We start from the raw sequence: 20,630 nt of genomic DNA, 5'->3' as shown, positions 1-20,630 counted from the left end.
AGAGTTCATCGTCAGCCTCTTTAGACAAAAGGAAAAAGGAAGCTTATAGAAGGTGGAAGTGAGGGCAGGTGGACTGGGAGGAATACAGGGACATTATCTGGGAAGCTAGGGATCAGGTCAGGAAAGCTAAGGCCCAGTTAGAGTTGAGTCTGGCCAGAGATCTCAAGGATAACATGAAGGGCTTCTGTAAGTATATGGTAAACAAAAGCCAGACTAGGGATAATGTGGGCCCACTCTGGAAGAAAATGGGAGAACTGGCTTCCCTCAATTTGGAGAAGACTGAGGTTCTCAGTGACTTCTTTGCCTCAGTCTTCACCAGGAAGTGCTCTGACTACACCACCCAAGTCTCGGAAGACAAATGAAGGGACTGGGAGAATGAAGACCTTAGGCCCACTGTAGGAGAGAATCAGGCTCAAGATCATCTTAAGAACCTGAATGTGGACAAGTCCATGGGACCATCTGTGGGTCCTGAAGGAACTGGTGAATGAAGTTGCTAAGCCACTGTCCATCACATTTGAAAAATCATGGCAGGTGAAGTTCCTGATGACTGCAAAAGGGAAATATAACCTCCACTATCCAGAAGAGGAAAATGAAAGACCTGGGGAACTACAGACCAGTCACTCTCACCTCTGTGCCAGGCAAAATCTTGGAGCAGATTCTCCTGGAAAGCATGCTAAGGCACATGAAAAACAACAAGGTGCAAAGCACTTGACATCATCTGCCTGGACTTGTGTAAAGCATTCAACGCTGTCCTGCATGGCATCCTTGTCTCTAAATTGGAGAGACATCAATTTGATGGATGGACCACTCAGTGGACAAAGAATTGTCTGGATGGCCACGTGCAAAGAGTTGTGGTCCGTCTCAATGTCCGGCTGGAGACCAGTAATGAGTGGTGTCCCTCAGGGATTGGTGTTGGGACCGGTCTTGTTCAACATCTTTGTCACTGACATGGACAGTGGGATTGAGTGCGCCCTCAGCAAGTTTGCCGATGACACCAAGCTGTGTGGTTCAGTTGATAGGCTGGAGGGAAGGAATGCCATCCAGAGGGTCCTTGACACGCTTGTGAGGTGGGCTGATGCCAACCTCCTGAAGTTTAACCCTGCCAAGTGCAAGGTCCTACACCTGGGTGGGAGCAATCCCAGGCACAGCTACAGGTTGGGCAGAGAAGAGATTCAGAGCAGCCCTGCGGAGAAGGACTTGGGGGTGCTGGTCGGTGAGAAAATGAACATGAGCCGGCTTCAGTGTGCGCTCGCAGCCCAGAAAGCCAACCGTATCCTGGGCTGCATTAAAAGGAGCGTGACCAGCAGGTCAAAGGAGGTGATCCTGCCCCTTTACTCTGCTTTCATGAGACCTCACCTGAAGTATTGTGTGCAGTTCTGGTGTCAACATGAAAAGGACATGGAACTGTTGGAACAAGTCCAGAGGAGGGCCACGAGGATGATCAGGGGACTGGAGCACCTCCTGTATGAAGACAGGCTGAGGAAGTTGGGACTGTTCAGCCTGGAGAAGAGAAGGCTGCGTGGAGACCTCATAGCAGCCTTCCAGTATCTGAAGGGGGCCTACAAAGATGCCAGAGACTCTTCATCAGGGACTGTAGTGATAGGACAAGGGGTAATGAGTTAAACTTAAACAGGGGAAGTTCAGGTTAGATACAAGGAGGAAGTTCCTTACTGTGAGGGTGGTGAGGCACTGGCATATGTTGCCCAAAGTGGTAAATGCTTCATTAATGGCAGTGTTCAAGGTCAGGTTGGACAGAGCCTAGCGCAACATGTGAGGTATCCCTGCCTGTGTTAAGGGGGTTGGAATTAGATGATCTTTAGGTCCTTTCCAACCTTAACTATTCTATGATTCTGTGATTCTATGACATAAATACCTGCTGCACCAGGATGTTTGTCTAGAAGTAATCTGTCTAATAGCTAAAAAGATCTTTTTGCTAGTCTATGTTCCTGTTCTCCTGTTCTCCAGTTCAGTTCAGCAGTCAACTTTGAAATTAGGAGCACAGATAAGACGCATCTCATGTGTTGCCTTGTTTTTAGCACATGCTAAAGTTCTCATGTGAAATGGTGGCTGTGGAATCATTGACACGCTGATAAATTGGTGGGTAAGGACAATTATATAAAAAGTGATAAAATACTGAGGTGTTTCCAATGTGATGGTTTTGGTTAAATTTTGCTTTTGTAGTCATGTCTCAGTATGATGAATGCTGGCTTAGAGATGGCTTGTAGAGGCTCTTTGTAAATCTGGGCTTATTTCTGTGTGACCAGTGATGTAAATAATCTAGAATACAATATACATGGTTCCTGTTTTTTTGTAGTTTATACTTGAAGCTATGTAAACAACCTTTCATTTAGGGCATTAAATTGACCTGTTGGTACTCTTCTGTGAATATTTACATGGCCAAAGACCAGAGTTACAATGTTCTTAATATTATGCCTCTAGGAAAAGGAGTATTGAAATTCTAGTGCTCATTTTATATCCAAAGCTAGAGGCCTATATAAACAAAACTGGACATTTTTTTTTTGCTAGGAGTGCCATTGTTATGAATCTGCTTCGGGTAGGAGAGGGACTAGATGTGTTCTTAAGTTAGCTTCCAGCTTCCAGCTTCCAGTTTTCAATCCAGATGCTGTTGGTGAAGTTTTGTAAACTTCTTAACCTGCACTTGAGAAGTACTTAGCCTGAACATCAATATGCATCTGTCCACTGTTTACGAATTGACACCACTTGATTTGACTATTTTATCTGTTAAAATATTCGCCAAGGCTCTCCCAGACTCCTTTGCAGATTTTTTTCAATTGTAGGTACGTGCTTGCTGAGTTTCTCAGGTGGGTACTGGAGACATAGCTGGAGAAACCTTTTTCAGACCAGACATAAGACTGGACATCACAGTATTTCTGCAGTGTTTGTGTTTGTTATCTGGTTTCAGTATAGCCTATAATCAGTTATTGCCTGAGTGACAGAAAATACTTCAATTTTCCTCGAGATGGGTAAGCTGGAATAGAACCTTGTCTCAGCCCTGGCTCTTGTGTATTTGGACTTTGGCAGGCAATATCTGATAGTAATTTTGCTGGACTTTAAGGATAGAAATATGATTGATGGCTAAAAAGACACAAGAAAAATAAGGATTTCTGCCACTGACCTTCCAGTGACATTGTTGGGAGAGTGATAAATCAAGCTGCATGTGTAGAGTATATACTTAACTAATGTTATACTCTGTAGTGCCTTTGAGTAAATATTTCCAGACAGAGAAATTGTTTTACTTTTTTTTCCTTTGATGGGAAGGTTGCTACCGTGACTTTTATTATTTTTGTAGTAGTAACTGTTAAACATTTCTGTTCTGTTGAACATTTCTGTGGGTCTGTGGTTTTATGCCATTGCTCAGAGAGATACTCAGAACAGACTCATTCTGTGTTCTGTCTTCTTTTCTCATCTTAGTCCTTTCCTGCTCCATAAATGACACAAGTGATTTCATTTAGCAGTTGTCAGCCAGCTGGAGGTGTGTGTTTGTCACAAGTCCTGTGACACTTGTGAGTCTTTGACCATACCTTCCTCCTTTTATTTTCTGGCCAGATCCTGTGTAACCATCTTTGAAAGGTTCTCCTGATGGACAATCCTAGAAATGTGCCAGCACACTTTGGCTGATGAGAGAGTTTTCTACTGTTCAAGAGACAGTACATCTTGCTGGATGCAGTATCCCCTAGGAAAGAGAAGTCTTGAAATTACTCTTAGTGCTGGTCAAGCTTCTAATGTAAAGTTAAAGGATATGACTGTAGTAAAATACAAAGCTTAAGAAACCAAACACTGTGCTTTGTGAAGATGCAGGATACTAGTGCGTAGATCACCACAGTCATGGTGCTTTGGCTATTTTCTGTCTTCTGCTAACCCGATTGTTGTGATAGTCATGGTGACTCCTAGGACAAGTCACACAGGTCCTAGACCTGTGATCTAGGTTCTAGGACTTTTAAATCCATTTTACACTTTCTGGTTTATCTCTTTTATGGTTTAGGGTCAGAGCTTCTCCTTATATCCTATTTTCCAAAATATGAATGCCAAAAATTAGCAACCTTACCAAAATGTTTCCTTTTTTTTTTTTTTGTGAATGAAAATACAGCTTTTTAAGCTGTGGTATAAATTTAATATTTGATGGCATATATACCACATTTTACACAAAAATGTAAACCAGTGAATGTACTCATCTTGACAGAATGGACAGAATGACAGAAACAATAAAATGGCAAATACTCTGGTAGTGCAGTGTATTTGGAATAAGAAGTTCATAAACATGGCTTAGTGGCTGAGGGTGAAAGAATAGGATGGTCATGGTTTTCTGTAGGCATCCATACAACAAAATAGTGTAGAATATAAAGAACAACCTGCAGTGGCAAAGTTGCTGAAACACTTCTGTTTTCTCTGGGGAAGTGCTCCTATCTTAACTGCCACTGTAAGAGGATTTTAGATATGTCTCTGCTCAAGTTCCCTCAGAAGTCCAACCTAGAAGCTGTACTTGAAAAGTATTAAAAACATGTGCTGACAGAGTTTATCATTGATCATAGCACCCGTAACCACTTTCCCTGATCTGAAGTGATGAATTTGTTGCCATTTATATAATAATGTCATTCACAAGGACCTCTCCTTATCCCTGTCCCTGCTCTTGGGACTGATTCAAACATTCCCACAATCTGTTTCTGTGAGAAGGAATAGACCGTTCAGGAAACAACAGTAAAAGTGGGGGACAGGAGGAGAGGAAGGCATAATTGAATGGGCTGAGGAACTTGGAAGTTAGAAGCCGTGACTGATGAGAGTAACAGTTCCTGTTGTGAACAGGATGAGTATCATCAGCTAAGTATCATGATTTTGAAAATGATTAGGAAAGCCAAGAGCTCAGGAATAAGAGATACATCTCTCTGAGTCACTTCTTGCATGTCTTTATTGGGAAGTTAAGCTTAAAAAGAAATAATCTGTTTGGTTTGCAGTGATGATTTCCTTTTTGCACTTAGCATTGAGAGATTTAATTTTGGAAGCATATTCCTAAATGTCCATTAGTGCAGCTATAATAAACATCCTTCTGTTTATTCCTTAAGCAGCATGTCACCTAGAGCTATTCCTCTTGTTCCATATTCCACGCTTTCTCATGTCAATCAAATTATCAGTAACAATAATCACAAATCCCATTGGGAACTAATTGCACATATGCAACTTCAAGCTAGTTTACCTCTTTGCTAATGTTATCTCCAAGATTTTTAACTGCAGTCAATCCTGCTTGCTTCTAGCTCTGTAATTTTGGTTGCACATCTTTACAAACTCTTAAGACCTAGAACTCATCCTCATGATACTCTGCTGCTTCAGAAATAAGAAAGCCCTGTAAAATGGAGTAACCTTCTCTTTGGTCTTTTGTGACTGTAAAAAAGTGGGACAAAATTCTGATTGATTTATAAACACCTGAAAAAACATAATTAATGTAGAAAGTGCTGAAACATCCTTAGTCAAAGTGATGTCACTGGATAAGTCATTTCAAAGTGGCTTAAGGTATCTGCAAAGGAGAGAAAAATGACGGGAGGATAACTGAAACTGAAAATGCTTCCTTGCCACTAGTTCTTCCCAATTGCCTATGGCCAGTAGAAATGTTCTCTGAAGCAAAATGTTTCGGGTCGTTGATATTATACAGGCATCTTTGTATCCTACAAATCAGTAGACATCTTCCTTTTGCTTAAAGTAAGTTACTTCATTGTTCATGCCTTTCATAGCCACAGGATTCCACATAAAGTAGGGATAGCTTGTCTAGTTTTCTTTCATGTGTATTCATGCCTTCCTTCATCCATAAGTGTGCTTGCACATGTTGGGAGTGACTGTGAGTTGCTGTTTTTTGTAAGGTTGTCTTTTATGTCATTTTAGTGTAATAAGTTTATAATGTTTTTCTGCCTTTTCTTTTGGAAAAAAAAAAAAAAGAAAAAGTAATTTTTGCCTCATTGGGTATCTTCTGCAAAATCAATTTAACACTAATATCTTTTATTGTGCAGAGCTGGTTATTTGCCTCAGAATATCCCTTTGGAGATTATAAGATACTTTTCAGAGGAGAAGGATTTTCTGCCTTGGCATGCTGCCAGCCGAGCTCTTTATCCTCTAGATAAATTGCTGGACCGAGCAGAAAACTACAACATCTTCAATGTAAGAGATACAACCTTCCTTCCATCTGTCCTTCTGTCCATCCTTGCTTCCTTCCTTCCATCCTTACTTCCTTCTTTCCATCCGTCCTTCCGTCCTTGTTCGTTTCTTCTGTCCCTACTTCCATCTGTCCTTCCATCCACCCTTCCTTCCTTCTGTCCTTCATTTGTTCCATCCATCCTTCTATCCTTCCTTCCTTCTATCCTTTTTCTTTCTCTTACTCCACCTCCTTTCATTGCCAGGAGTTAAGCTATTCCCAGTCATATACTGTAAATGACCTAGGGATATTAGCTTTCTTCTTAATTATTCTTTATTTAAACATAGCAGTTGTCAAGCTTTGGTTCATTTGCATTTGAATAGTGATAACTGTTGTTTGAGGCATATATGATTAGCAGAAGGAAAGGCAATTATCTATCCTATAAAATATTATGTCAAGAAAAGTATTTCACTTAAAAGAGCCAAAGTAATCTGTTTCCAGATTTTCTCTTTTGAGGAGCCCCACAGCGATATTTAGGTTGATGCCCAAGCTCAGCAAGGAAACTAAACGCAAACACAACTCAACAGGATGCATGCAACTGAAGTGAAGATTTGTAGTCATTATTTCATCCAAAAAGCCGTGGTGAATTCCATGCAGTTACCTTAATTAACAAGGATTAGATCTCCATTGAATCAAAAGCCCATTCATAATTGGGTCTGAAGGGACCAGTAACAGCTAGCAGTACATAATTAAGATAGACATGACAAACATTTTAACATTTTACCTGAAACTACACTGAAGCATGTTTTATGAAGTTCACAGGACTTGATTGCAGCCAGTGACACTTAATGAATTCTTGGGCTTTTAATTCATTAGGAATTTTATGTAAGCTATGTATTTTCAAAGGCCAACGTACTGTAATTTTATGCAATTTTGTAAAGCCTTCAAATGGAGAAACTCCCTAAAGCCTGAAATGCTTAAAAGTGCTTTTTGCTTAAACATGGGTTTGCTTGTGAGTCTGTGTACGCACAGACCCACATGCTCAGACAACAGGAAGCAAGAGGTGGCTGCATGTATGTATATGCATATAGAAGTACATACAAGTATATATATACATACACACACATACATAGAGCTACCTGCTGACATGGAAAAGAAATTTTGTAGAACAAATACTACAGATTAATAAAGACACATTGAAATTCTTTATGAACCTCCAGTGTAAGTCTACATGCAAACCAGAGCCTTAATATAAAATGATGTTGAAATAATTTGCATGTTTAGTCTGTTGTTAGCTGTACAGAAAAATTCTTATGAGCCTGCCATTGCTGTATCACTTTTAAACACGGCTGTCTAAAGAAAACACAGTTTTAATAAATAAAACCAGTAAAATTCATGGGTGTGTTGTGTTTTATCACTACTGATGAGAGCTTTGCAAGCAAAGGTGATAGCAGAGGAAATAAAAAGTCTTATTAGTCACAGAATAACGTATCTAGTAGAGAAAGCTGCACTATGAATTTACTTTTGTGTTGACATCATATATACATGCACATGCACCTACAGTAATAAAATATATGCTGTCCTATGTGGGTCTTCATATCTCAGATATCTTTTTCCAGTCAGCAAACTGAATACAATAACTTTTTTTCTTCACAACTTCTCAGAATATGTAAATATGTCTCCTGTGTAAAAACTAAAATTAACTAAAATAAATCTTGGGCATTTTTTTTTTTTTTTTGTTCTTTAAGCATACCAAAACCCTTAACTTAAGGCATAGTGTCATTAAATGCACAAAGCTACTTTGCAGCCACGTTGTTCTGTATTCTGAAGCTAATTGAATGTACTTCTGCAGTGTTTTTGCTATGGCTATTGAACCAATATTCTTTAAAAAGTGTACATGCACACTGTAGTTGAGATTGGCTATAGAGTAGAAATTAAGCTATTGACACTCTTGCAAATTTTCAGTTGTGTATTGTGAGTTCAAAATAGCATGTAATAAACTTTTAAATTGATGAGGTTTGTAACAATAAATTGTCTTATACTAGGCATCTAATCAAATAGCTGTTCTAAAGATTACTTCTCACTATAGCAATGAAAGGATTACAGGCAGACATTGCTTTGCTAAATGCAAATGAAAATCTTTGGAAAATCAGACATTGAGGTTGACAAAAAAAGAAAACCAACCAAAACCTCAATAGTCAGTAGTACTTCAATTTCAAATAAGGAATAAAATTATCATCAAATATGTTTTTCTTTCTTCCCTCAGGAGTATATATTAAGACAAGTTGCATCAATGTATCTCAAGCTTGGATGGCCAACGAATAATTTAAACAAATCGCTTGTTCAAGCATCATACCAACATGAGTACTGTTATATTTCTCTTTTTATTGTGTTTGTTTTTTTTTTTTATATTTTTGTGGGATGTAGTAATAATGCGCTTTCTTAAATTTTGGTGTCATCTTCAGCATGTCATACTTTCTTAGCTCTATTGTCCTTCTGTTTTTCCTTTCTGGGTTAGAGGGAGAGCAGCAACATGCTGTGAGATGAATTCCTCTTTCTTTAGTTTGGAGAACATGATTTCCTAAGCCTTAATTTAATATCTGGCTGAACTGGATGTTTAAGGACTTGGATTTGTGACCACGGAGGTCAGAAAGAATGCATAAGTGTAAATGGGGATTGGTTTTGGTTCACAACCTTTCTTTAGTTGTTGCAGCGGCTGTAGGCATTAAATCGACACTAAAATTTGTGTAGTTGGATTATCTCTGATATGTTGCCCTACTATCAGTTGCTGCCACTGTTACAAAAATTGCTTTTTGTAAACAAACACATTCATTAATGCAGCCTTGTGGCTTTCTTTAATTTGGACAGAGAGTTGCGTCGAGAAGTCATCATGTTGGCCTGTAGCTTCGGTAACAAACACTGTCACCAGCAGGCTGCAACTTTAATCTCGGATTGGATTTCTAGCAATAGGAACCGGTAAGTGGAACTGAAATGTGTATGTCCTGTTTCTCCTACTCAGAGGCAATACAGCTGGCGTGCTTCCTTTCCTGCCTGCTCCCATCTGCAGTGCCCTGTTCTGCAGAGTGGTATGGAAGGAAGCAGAGGTCGCTGGCTGCTATTTAAAAATGTCTGTGGGGCTTCAGAATGAATTATTTGAATTTGCATATGTGAGTGGGGCACCCATGTAGCCTCTGCCCACTCCTTTTAAATTGCTGTCAGATGATTATATGCTAGAAGGCAAGAAGATGAGTTTTAAGGAGGGGTTTAAAAGAAAAAAAATGAATGAACAGCATATTGGCAGACAGCCATGGAGCCTGTGTCAGGGCAAAAGAGCAGAAGGGGACAAGTGATAAAGGAACTGAGAGAAGTTAGAGGAAGAACAATTGAGAAGAAAGAAAAGAAACAAAACGATGTATTTGAGGGAAATGATACGAAGTACTTAAGGGTGAAGACTTGGAAATCAACGTGATTCAGGAACACATGGAAAAGCTAGTGTAAGTTTTCAGAGACAGGATAATATGACAACTGATATGTTGAGCATTAGCAGCAGTGTAGTGGTTTGACAGCAAATACCTAAGTTTGTCTATTCAGACCCAGGTTTATTCAGCTGAGGCAAGGGGACGTGGGCCATGGATGGCATATAGAGTTTATATTTTAAAGGCAAGCATCTAAGAAATGTTAAATTACTGAAAATACAAATATTTAAGTGAGTAGTGATCTATGGACAATAAGGGTGTAGGTTAAGCCCTATTGGTTATGACTTCTTGAGAAAGAATGATGGATTTTCTGATATGTGGAATATGGGTGTAGAAGTATTTGCATAAGTACATGACATGATACTGTGGTTTGAAGGAAAATATTTTACTTTGATGTAACAAAGAGAAAGAGAAGAGAAAAAGTCTTACAATTTTAGTCCAAATCTTGTAATAGCTCTAAAAACATGTAGGATTTTTCGAAGACATGTTAGGCCGATTTAATTGTTTGCAATTAAAGTGTGTCTGTCTGTCTTTGGAATGTTTGAAAATCCTTTACAGGCATACCCAGTTACATAAGTACCTGAGTGTCTTTTAAAACCAGCCATGAACTTGCCATGAACGGAAGTTGCATTTCGATATGAATTTGAAACTTCTGAAAAAATTATCTTGAAACTATGAATATGCACCTTTAAAGATGTGTGTGAGCAGGAGGGTTTTCTTGCGTAAGATGATACCAGTTGTATTTACTATGAAATATATACCCTGGGGTTTTATATGAACTCTTATAATCATCAGCAACAATCACTATGAAACTATTCAATGAGGAGATAAAAGAGAAAGAATCATTGGAAACAATATGCAAAAGTAATTTACTTAGATATTCATTTGCAAAATTAGTTAATCAAACCTAGCACCATCTATTAGCATGCACAGCAGTAGATTATTCAGTGTTAAAAAGCTGACATCCTGCAAAGCTTTCTCCTACTCTGTGTCTTCATCCTTGCAAACAGGATTGAAGAAGGAAGCATCACAGGGGGAAAAAAAAAAAAAAAAGCTTATTGCTTTACTAACAATAACAAGAGAGGAATAAATTTAAGGAGCCATCTGAAGATTCATCTTAGCCTTTCTATGAGGCTATTCTTGGGAGCACAAGATTGTGGTTGCCAGCATATGACGAATATTATGATAAAAGCATCACAGCAGGGCAGAAGAAGAGAACAGGTGCAAAGTTAAAGCAGTACATTTCTCCAAAGGAACTGTACAGTTTTGAAAACGAGCTGCAGTAAATAATGTAATTATAGAATACAGATTGACAGGCAGCCGATAAATAGGGGTACAACTTACAAAGAAGGTGAAGATGTGTTTTTATTTATTTATTAAGATTATTTATTCAACTGCCCACCCCAGAATTTACCAGTTACTATTCTCAGAGCAGTCTGACAAACTGAATGTAACTAACGTATGAGCTGACTCATTTTTTATCTACTTAAATTCAAACAATATTGCAAATGCTACTAGTAGTAGCAGCTTGGTAGGCATAAAATCAGCTTATTTTTTGCAGTAACAACATTTGTAGGGGTTTGTCAATATTCTCTCAAGAACGTTCAGATCCCTGCTGCATCAGAGGTGCCTCGTATCACCTTTGCTCAGTTTAAACCAACTCAGACCAAAACCTGAAAGTAAAGCAGGGGCTGTTTTACCTGCTTTTCCACCAGGAAAATTATGGTGACTCTGCAATCAGGATTCAATTAACATGGTGTTTGAGTCATGCTTCTGCCTCTTTTAGCACTTCAGAGACAATAGCTATTTTAAGTGCAAAAGGCAAGCAGATAAGTACAAGATACATGCAGAGAGCACATCCAACAAGTGCCATTTTGTATTCTTTCTCATCAGTCAAGTGTTTTGCTCAGATTGATGCCTTTAACAGCTATCTGTGAATTTGCTGCAGCCACCTCAGAATCTGTAGGAATCCCTCAAAGCTTGCTTTTTTAAAAAGAAAGGGAAACTCATGCTGCCCATCTTTTTCCAAACTTCTCTGACAACTGGTGAGGAAAGCTGGTGACAGGTACAGAAACTATATATATCCTTGCCTGTTCCACTCCTTATCAGCAATGAATCAGGTTGTATCTGCTGAAAACTGCTCTATAAGTTCTTGTAGATAGATGTCTTTTCCTCTTCTGAAACAGAACACAGACATTGTCTCATGCTTTGCAGAAAGCCTAGTCTTGGTGTTTTCCATAGCAGAGCAAGAAAACAGGGCTCCAGAAAGCCCAGAGATATTTTTTATATACAAGTATAATTTGAGTTTGACTACAAGAGTAAAAATAAAGGATAATTTTCAACCTTTCCACCCATCCTGTCACAAAAACCTTAGTCTGGAAGATGGTGTGTTTCGTATGAGTTAACTCACAAGCAGTGCATGATAAGAGGAACACAATTTCTTCAAAGCAGTAGAGGCTATGGAAATAGGCTTCTGTCCCAAGATTCTAATCAATACAAACTTAGGGTAGTATTAAATTAATATGTGGTATTGAACATCACATAAATGCACAGATATTAAATCATGCAAAGAAGGTTTTGATTCCCTGGCAGTTACTGCAGTTAAAGTTTGAATAAGCATTAGAGAGAATGTGCAAGTAATAATACTGTAGGAATGCTAAAATTCATAACTTTTTAGCCACATTTTTAATCTGTGGCTTTTTAGAAGTTATTTTGAAATGTTCTTCCTGTTTTACTTGTAGCATTTAATTATGGATAAAGTGTTGGGTAATAAACAAATACAGTGATATCTAACTGTTTTACCAGCATATGCCTACAGTTGCTGTGCTTTTTAGTAATTATATTTAATCTGGTAGGTCCAGAAATTAATTACCATCTACTTTTCTCGGTAGGGGATTGAAATAATCATAATAATCAGTTACTGTTTGTACTTTGTAATTACATGTTCTTTACTGTGAAAATAATTTGCCACCGTTCTAGTAAAATAATGGTCATTTATAGCACAAAGTCAGAGTTCCTTTTTGTGTTTCCAGCAGTATTTGTAAAAAGCCATTAGATTTTAAAATGTAGGACTTCAGATTTTCTTATGGAATTATTAAAAAAAAACAAACCTATACATGTGATGTGCAGTGTTAGCCTTCACACATGAAATGCTGGTCATCTGAGAGGCTCGAAAGTGTTAATTTCTCAAGTGACTTTGGTGTTGCAGTGCTTCATTTTTCAGATGCCTGGCTCACAGGGCAGACTCAAATGCTTGGAGTTATACTTCTCACAAGGGGATTTGGGAACTTCTTAATGAGTTGGTGGTAACTGCCATGATGAGTGAAGTGCCTCTTACCAAGAGACTGTGTGAAGCGAGAGTGGGCCCTCTTAGTGTCTAGCACTACAGGCAGAAAGATACCTATATCAAATGAATATGTAAATGGTGATCATAGGGATCCTTGCAAAAGATGCCTTTCAAAAGTGTCACTAAAGCAGGAAAAGGTCTGCTCCTTTTCTTTTCAAATACAGCTGGCGGAGAAGCTGTTCCTCAACCTTCTTTTGAGCAGTAATTCTGAGGCTGTGGTAGAACTTCAGTTTAGTACCTCAGCCCTGCATCTGCCATATGTAGAATACCACCCTGATGACTAATCTGTGAGGTGTTCAGGACAGTATTAAGGCACTGCAACATACTTTCCTCCTCTAGTTGAAGTTCAGCCACTGGAATTTCCTTCCTTATCAGGAGAAATAATACAGTTCTCCAGCCTAAAGGTGAGAGCACTCATATCAGGGAGGGAGGCTTGAGTGCCTAAAATATCATGATTACTTTTTGCATGCGAAGGGCTTTAGGTGGTACTGCTCGCTACCTCTTTTGCGGGGCAAAACATAATGCTAAAGCAGGCAACATAATTCTGAAAAGTTATAGCTAAATAACTCTAGATGTTTGGCTTTACAAGGAGCAAACCGAACATAGCACGCATAGAAGAGGCCATAAAGGAGACATCTGGTTGGACTGGTCTGGGTATTGACATCATATTTTAATCCTTTCAGTTGTTAAAACGGAAGTGATTGCTTCTTTCAGCTGAAAACATGAGATTAGACTTCAATGCATGTTTTACATTTTTTTTAATAACTGAATTTAAGTAATTTTCTTCTTTTAAAATGGTTGATGGCTCCAGAACGTTTTGCTTGGTAATCTGCATTCACTTATGACTTCTTAGTTGATATGAATGCGAACATTTTTACTCTGTTGAGATGTATGCTATTCCTGTATTGGAGCAATGGAAATCCTTGAAACTTCCATGATGATGTTCAGAAGAATGCACACCTAGTAGAAAACATATAAGCATGTTGAAATTTCCCATGTAGTTTGAGAATGTAAGGTTACTGGGATTCAGTCAACAGCGGAATGCTGTACAAGGGAAGCTACTGTTGGCTGAAAATTAAGATGTTTGCTTCTACCTTCATTTAACTGAGCTCATCCCTGTGAAGCTCTTTCATGTGTGAAGAAATACATTATTCACACTTCTTAGATGTAACAGCATTGTGGTTCAGCCTAAAAAATTAACAAAATTGTCATACAATGCCTGCCTGAGCTTGAGAATCAGCCTTGTTAACCCCTTTAACCTTCAATGCATATCTATTCTGAAAGAAGAACATGTTTCTGAGAGGATTAGCATTTTCATACTTTCTGCCTTGGATACACTGAGTAAGCATGTATTTCTGAGGCTGAGAAAGAATATGTGGAGAGCTGCAATCTGGAAACTCCTGACAGGAGACGTCATGACAATGGGTAACATAAGCATGTCTTTGCAAACCTCTCTCTGAGTGCAGGCATAATTTTCTTCCAGCTACTGTTACCATCCATCAGCTACAGGTTGCCACGTACACATTTGTGCTGGCAAAGCGGACTGTGGATATATGCTTGCTTCAGGCAAAGTTAGAGAGGATGGTGTGAACACGAGAACATGTGAAAGAACTGCTTTGATCTGAGACAGCTGATTTTGCCTTCAGCAGAAAAAGGAGTGTTGTGGTGATGCTATTCTTTTTCGGCAGTGAGCAGTGGGAGATGATAGTATTGCATCAGATGCATTTATGTGCTGATGTTTCTTTAAGATGTTAACTGGATCCTTTGGAAGCCCCATAATCACTTCAGCTTGCTCTTATTTTTTTCTTCTTCTGAAATGTAGCCATTACTATTTATTGGTTGCTTTTAAATGGAAACTAATTAAATAATTGCCTAAATACCCCTTGAAAACTTTGAATCATAGAATCAGCTTGATTTGGAAAAGACCTTTAAGATCATCAAGTCCAACCATTACCCCAGGACTGCCAAGTCCACCACTAAACCTCTAACTACGTTTACTAAGTTAGAGAGCCTCATCTACATGGTTTTTGAGCACTTCCAGGGATGGTGATGCCACCACTTCTCAGGGAAGCTTTTCCTGATGCCTAGCTATCCTTTGGTGAAGAAATTTTTCCTAATATCCAATCTAAACCTCCCTTGGAACAGCTTGAGGCCCTTACCTCTGGCCGCATTACTTGCTACTTAGAAGAGAAACGCACAGTAAATGCATTTGATTGATCTGGGTTTCATATCACTTTGGGATGATTTTTAGTTTGATGCAGTTTTACTATTTTTACTGTTATTCTTCTTTCACAAGCACTCTGATAAGTTTTGTTTATTTGGAATACTGCCTTGCAGATATCATCAATTGAAAAAATAAAAATCCAATATTCTAGTACATCAAATGTGTAGAGTGAGGGTTGCATTCTGGTGTCTGCAAATTTGGTGTCTCTTGTCCTTGCAGTTGTTACGCTGACCTTATGGTTGATAACATCTGCTAACCTTTGATCCCCACTATGCTATTTGATAAGTAGAGCTAATGTTCAATACTTCTCTAATTTTTTTTCTTTTTTTTTTTTTTTTTTTTTTTACAATTGTGGGTCTACATTCAGTCTACATGTTCTAACAGAACAGATAGGAAAACATGGGGTTTCTTTTTTTGCTGTTATTTCTCTTTTTTCAAGGAAAACAGTGCTAAGATGAGTAGATAATATTTGCAGTGGGATTCAACCTGCTGCACTGAATTAGACAGAAGTCAGCATCCATCCTGTGGCCCATGAGTTAATGAAGTTTTCATTTGTCTGTCTGTAAATGAGGAGGAGTACAGACTGCCAGATGATCCTTAATGCAAATCCAGATATTTTGAATATGTTCTGGTCTCTAATCATCCAGATTGTTCTGAGAAGTCTTGGGGTGCTGAGGTTGGACCAGAGATCTCTTCAAAGGGAATATGCAGTGAATTTTCCTGTTCAGTCTGTGGTTTCAAGTCAGAACACATCTGTGTGCTGTTTTGCACTACAGATAAGCCACTTTGGGTTCAGGATATTGGATTATTGCATTCCAGTACTCAGTTACCTCATTTACTCTTTTTAAGTGCATTACTGTGGATATAGGCTTTTCCAGTGACTTCCGATTGACATTTCAAAGACTTTGTCACATAGCTGTGACTGTTAGAAACACTAGTTAATTCTTTATCACTCTTAAGAAAGGTGCAAGTAATGAAGTAAGATGAATTTTATCACATAATTTGGACAAAGACTGTGATAAACAGCAAGCCTATCTTGAGAGTACTAAATCTTCATACTTGTTTGTGCAGAATTTGTATTTCCTCTGCAAGAAACAATGGATTCATGTCCATCCACCTGCCTAAATTGGCAGCATACTTACTTGGATGGACCTTTAATTACTCTATGGAAATACCACCAGAAAAACAAATTGCGCTGCAGGAGTGTAAAGGATACTGTAACACATCCAGAAACTAAACTATCCATAGATCTGAGGGAGTGGTAAATAACAAATTACCAGTCATTAATTGAGATCATTTCAATGAAGTCTGGCTTAGGTGATAGAAAATCAAATGTTTTTCCAAACAAAGCATTTTTTCTTTCCTTTTTCCTCCTCCTTTATTTCTTTCTCCAATGACTCAAGATACATAATCTTGTTGCTTTGTTTTACCTGTGCACAGTAGTGCTACAGTCTTGAAACCACTTATACATGTACTTAAGTTTAACCACTGACATAATATTTGCGGGAATGTGGCCAAGAAGTTAATAATTTTTTTTCAGTTGCTTGGAAAAGGCAATAGCTTTTTACATGGGTTTGATGCCCACCAGCTATTTTTGGAAATCATTAGCAGCAAACATGAGAAAATGAGTTATTCTAATTTTTTTCACACATGAATGTCTGATAAATATAAAACAATAAAATGGATCCCTTCTATGTTATCGATCCCTAGAAGTTTTAATTGCTGAAAAAATTCAGGCATCGCTTTTCATGCATTTTGAAATGTTACTGGAGCTTTGCCAGCGAATGCCAGCCAATGTTGCTGAAGTGAATTAACTAATTAATAGGTTGTTACAACATTTGAGTAGAATCTTGCACTCAAGTCAATAAAACTGTTTAAGAAGGTAGAAAACACTGTTGAGTGCGTGAGTTAATCAAGGAGTTAGTGCTCTGAAAGACCATCTGGGGAGTATGTCTGAAAAGAGGCAGGATTTTGTCTTGTGAAAGATGAAACTGGGCTTTATGGGCAGCAGGTTTAGGTAGCTGACTTCTGTGTAAAATCACAATAAAATTACCCTATATCTAGTGATTATGGATTAGCAGCAATTAATCTGCAGTCCTTAAATCAGATAAATTAATCTCCAATTTTCTCATTCAGGAATGATCTCTCCACAACTTTTTAAAACAATTGACCAGGAAGGACTGTATTTTTGTTGCAAAAACAGTTCAGAAAGGGCAAAACAAGGCATATGACTCAGAGCATTAGCAGTAGCCATCACTTGAGGATTGAGGTGTTCTCTGCCTGCCTCTGTCAGATGCATGCGATACCTGAAGCTTAGAAGCACAGGACCAGGACATGGCACCTGTGCATAGCCTGACACCCTGAAAAGCCACATCCTCCATCAGCATCCCTTGAACTCAGTGTGTGACAGGCACCTGTATGTCAAGCCCATCATAGCTCTGTGCCTTGATTTTCAAAGGGAAATTCTGCCTTTTCTCTTCAGACTGGGTGCTATGGCAGAAGATCCTCTTTTCCTCTGTGTGCACACTGGTGCCAGCAGCATGGTTTCTGGAATTTGGAAAAAGAAAATGGGGGTATAAGCTTTGGGACTGATGTCTTAAGAAAATAAACTTTGTGTGATGCTGTTCCTTATAACAGAATCTGTTACATATTTGCTAACAAAGTACCAATACTTCATTGTTACTACTTATCTGAGTCTTGTAACCTGTTAAACAAGACTATAAATATACTCATCAAGAAATAGGCTGAAGTTAAATGTTAAATAGTTACAAAAATAAAGATGTTTCTGATTAATTTTCTTTGTCAAATAGTAGCCTGAATGGTATTGAAATTTGTCACTTAATCAAAGAACTGTCTAAACTGTGTGCAATCATGTTTTAAAAAATTAGAACACAATTTGCCCAGAAGATAAATAATTATGGTCCAATTTTATAACTGTATCTTCAATTGTTAGAACATACTTTAAATAGGAGCAAGTATGTAGCAATTAATTATATCTTAGAAGATTATTCTTAGCTCATTGTAGAGCTTTATTATTCACTCTTGAAAAAAAAAAATCTCCGTAAAGGCACAGCACGATTTTAATTAATTTTTTCTGACTGTTTAATTTTTAACTTTTTCCCAAAGTGTTTAATTTTTAAACATGAGCTCTGCTAGCTACATATTTCATTCTTACCGTCATATCTCTTAAGCAAGAAAAATAAAGTTAAATAAATTGGATCAGTATTCAAATAAAAGCCATTTAAAGTTATGCTTTCAAAAGTTAATCTTTATTTTTATTCTTCTGAAGTATCCATCAATCATATTAGCTCTTTAAAAATGAGAGCAGCCTTGAAAGCCCAGATGAAGCTTAATATAACAAGGGGATACGTTCTGCAGTGTTACTAGGTGTTATGGCTTATTACCTAAGCCATACTAAAACAGTGGTAATTTTATCCACTTGATTCAGTTAATACAGGGGACAAACATTTGACATGTTGATGTAGTGCCTTGGAACTGCAGTTTTAGAAAAACATTTTCCACGAAGCTATAAAATTAAAAAATCTGTAGACTGGGGAGATTTCACATGTTTAGATAACAATGAAATACTGGCCCATAATCATTGGAGAAAAGGGAAAGCAAAAAAATCCCCATAAATGGAGAAAATTCAATTAGAGAGCTCTCTGTTGAGGCAGTAGTTAAAAAAGAAGTTACTTTTGAGATATTTGCATTTTCATAAAGAATTTTCATTTCCGCAAGAAGAACCCTGCTCTTTACAGTCCTGATTATAGGCCTCTCACAGGAGTAATTTGTAGCTTTTCACAGCTGTAAGTTTTGTAGTTTCTGAAGATAAGTCTTTTTAAATCAGTGTTGTTTTGATGTCTTAGTTTGTAGATGATTTTTTTCACATTGTCCTAATGACTTAGCTGATAGATAGAGACCTTCCCTGGAGCAATTGGTTGAATGACATTGAGTAGATCTGTTGACACTGCAAGTATATTATTACCTATGGGCATGGACTCAGTGCTATCATATGTCTTAACTCCTCCTTCCTTCCCAGAGCATTCAAATGATCCTGTGCTTAGTGACTGCACTACTGCTAAAATCACTACCGTTTGCACTTAGAACATAAAAAGGTGAGAATGGGCTGGGAAAGCTTGTTGAATTGAGATGTTTTACTGTAAATTTCCAAGACTGTAAACCTCACAAGTGAGGAATGATGACCTTTCTGGGGTTAGACATCCTCTTCTAGGTACCTCTGCTGCTGACTCTACTAGCCAAACACAAAGTGGCAGTCCTTCCATCTGAAGTAATGGGACAATCGACCAAAAAACATAATTACCTTTTCCAGGTGACTTATAGTTCCCTAAAGTATCTATTGGCTGGATCACCATTCTTGCAGTAAACCAATGTCGTGGTTTAAACCTAGCCAGACAGCTTGTTCACTCACTCCCAGTGAGTGGTGCTGGGCTGGAAGCAATCGAGGCCTCCCCCCCGGGGCTCTCCCCGTCCCCGCTCCCAGAGGGATGGGGAGGAGGATCGAACGAGTGCAACTCCCACGGGTTGAGAAAAGAACAGTCCAGCAACCAATGTACAACACAAATCACCACCGCTACCACCAACGACAACAATGATAAGGGAAAATAACAAGGGAAGAGAATAAGATGCCACCTGCCGAAAAACGAGTCCGACCCAGAAGACCCCATGTCCTTCCGGGTAACTCCCAGTTACCCCCCACCCCGGGCATGACGTGCTGTGGTATGGAATACCTCTTTGGCTAGCCTGGGTCAGGTGCCCGTCTCTGCTTTTTCCCGGCTTCCCCTCCTCCCTAGCAGAGCATGAGCCTCACAAAGTCCTTGGTCAGGGTAAACATCACTTAGCAACAGCCGAAAACATCGGTATCACCAACACTGTTCCGAGGCTGGAAGTCAAAACACAGCACTGCACCAGCTACCATGAAGGAGAAAAATTGACTGCTACTGCTGAACCCAGGACAACCAAAGATAATATTTCTGCCAGCAAAACTCAGAAGGAACTATGTGTGCTTGTAAAAAACTGATTTAGTGTTCAGGTGTCAAGATACAAAGTCCTTCCTTCATTGAAATAGGGCTTGACTGAGTTCAGTTGTCCTTCATATTCAGATATGGTACATATGATAAGACACATTTGGGGCAACGGGTTGTTTGGTCTGACCGTCAGGATAGCATCCCTTAGTCCTTTTGATTTAGCATATGTTCTTATGGCTGCTGTCAGTGTATTATATCCCAAGTTAAAAGCAAATAAAGAACATAAACTGGTAAGGAAGTTGTGCTTTAAGGACAAAGTATCACAAAATCAAGGCACTATGATAATGAATATCACTTTCAGCTTCTATGCAGTAGAATGTATATACACTGCATATTTATGTAATTGTAATTAATAACTGAAGTTTTGAGAGAGTTGCAGTTATTTAAAAAACTTTAAGCCTCA

At 38.5% G+C, this 20,630-nt stretch overlaps 1 protein-coding gene across 2 annotated transcripts in view; it reads left to right on the top strand.

Moving 5' to 3' along the window:
* Window positions 1–20,630, top strand: part of TRHDE (thyrotropin releasing hormone degrading enzyme) — a 685,146-nt gene that overhangs the window by 182,787 nt on the left and 481,729 nt on the right. For both annotated transcript variants that reach the window (XR_009743632.1, XM_061454791.1), the window contains exons 13-15: window positions 6,015–6,162; window positions 8,403–8,500; window positions 9,005–9,112. Coding sequence is in view for 1 of the 2 variants with exons in the window: in XM_061454791.1 (XP_061310775.1) it covers window positions 6,015–6,162; window positions 8,403–8,500; window positions 9,005–9,112 (354 nt within the window). In the remaining variant the exon portion in view is untranslated. The remainder of the gene's footprint in view (window positions 1–6,014; window positions 6,163–8,402; window positions 8,501–9,004; window positions 9,113–20,630) is intronic.

Source organism: Pezoporus flaviventris, unplaced genomic scaffold (assembly GCF_033815535.1).
Source record: "Pezoporus flaviventris isolate CSIRO_AGI_PZ_B2104156 unplaced genomic scaffold, CSIRO_AGI_Pfla_v1 ptg000016l, whole genome shotgun sequence".
Taxonomy (NCBI): Eukaryota; Metazoa; Chordata; class Aves; order Psittaciformes; family Psittacidae; genus Pezoporus; species Pezoporus flaviventris.
Note: the sequence above shows the minus strand (reverse complement) of the source record. Positions and strands in the feature narration are given on the sequence as shown.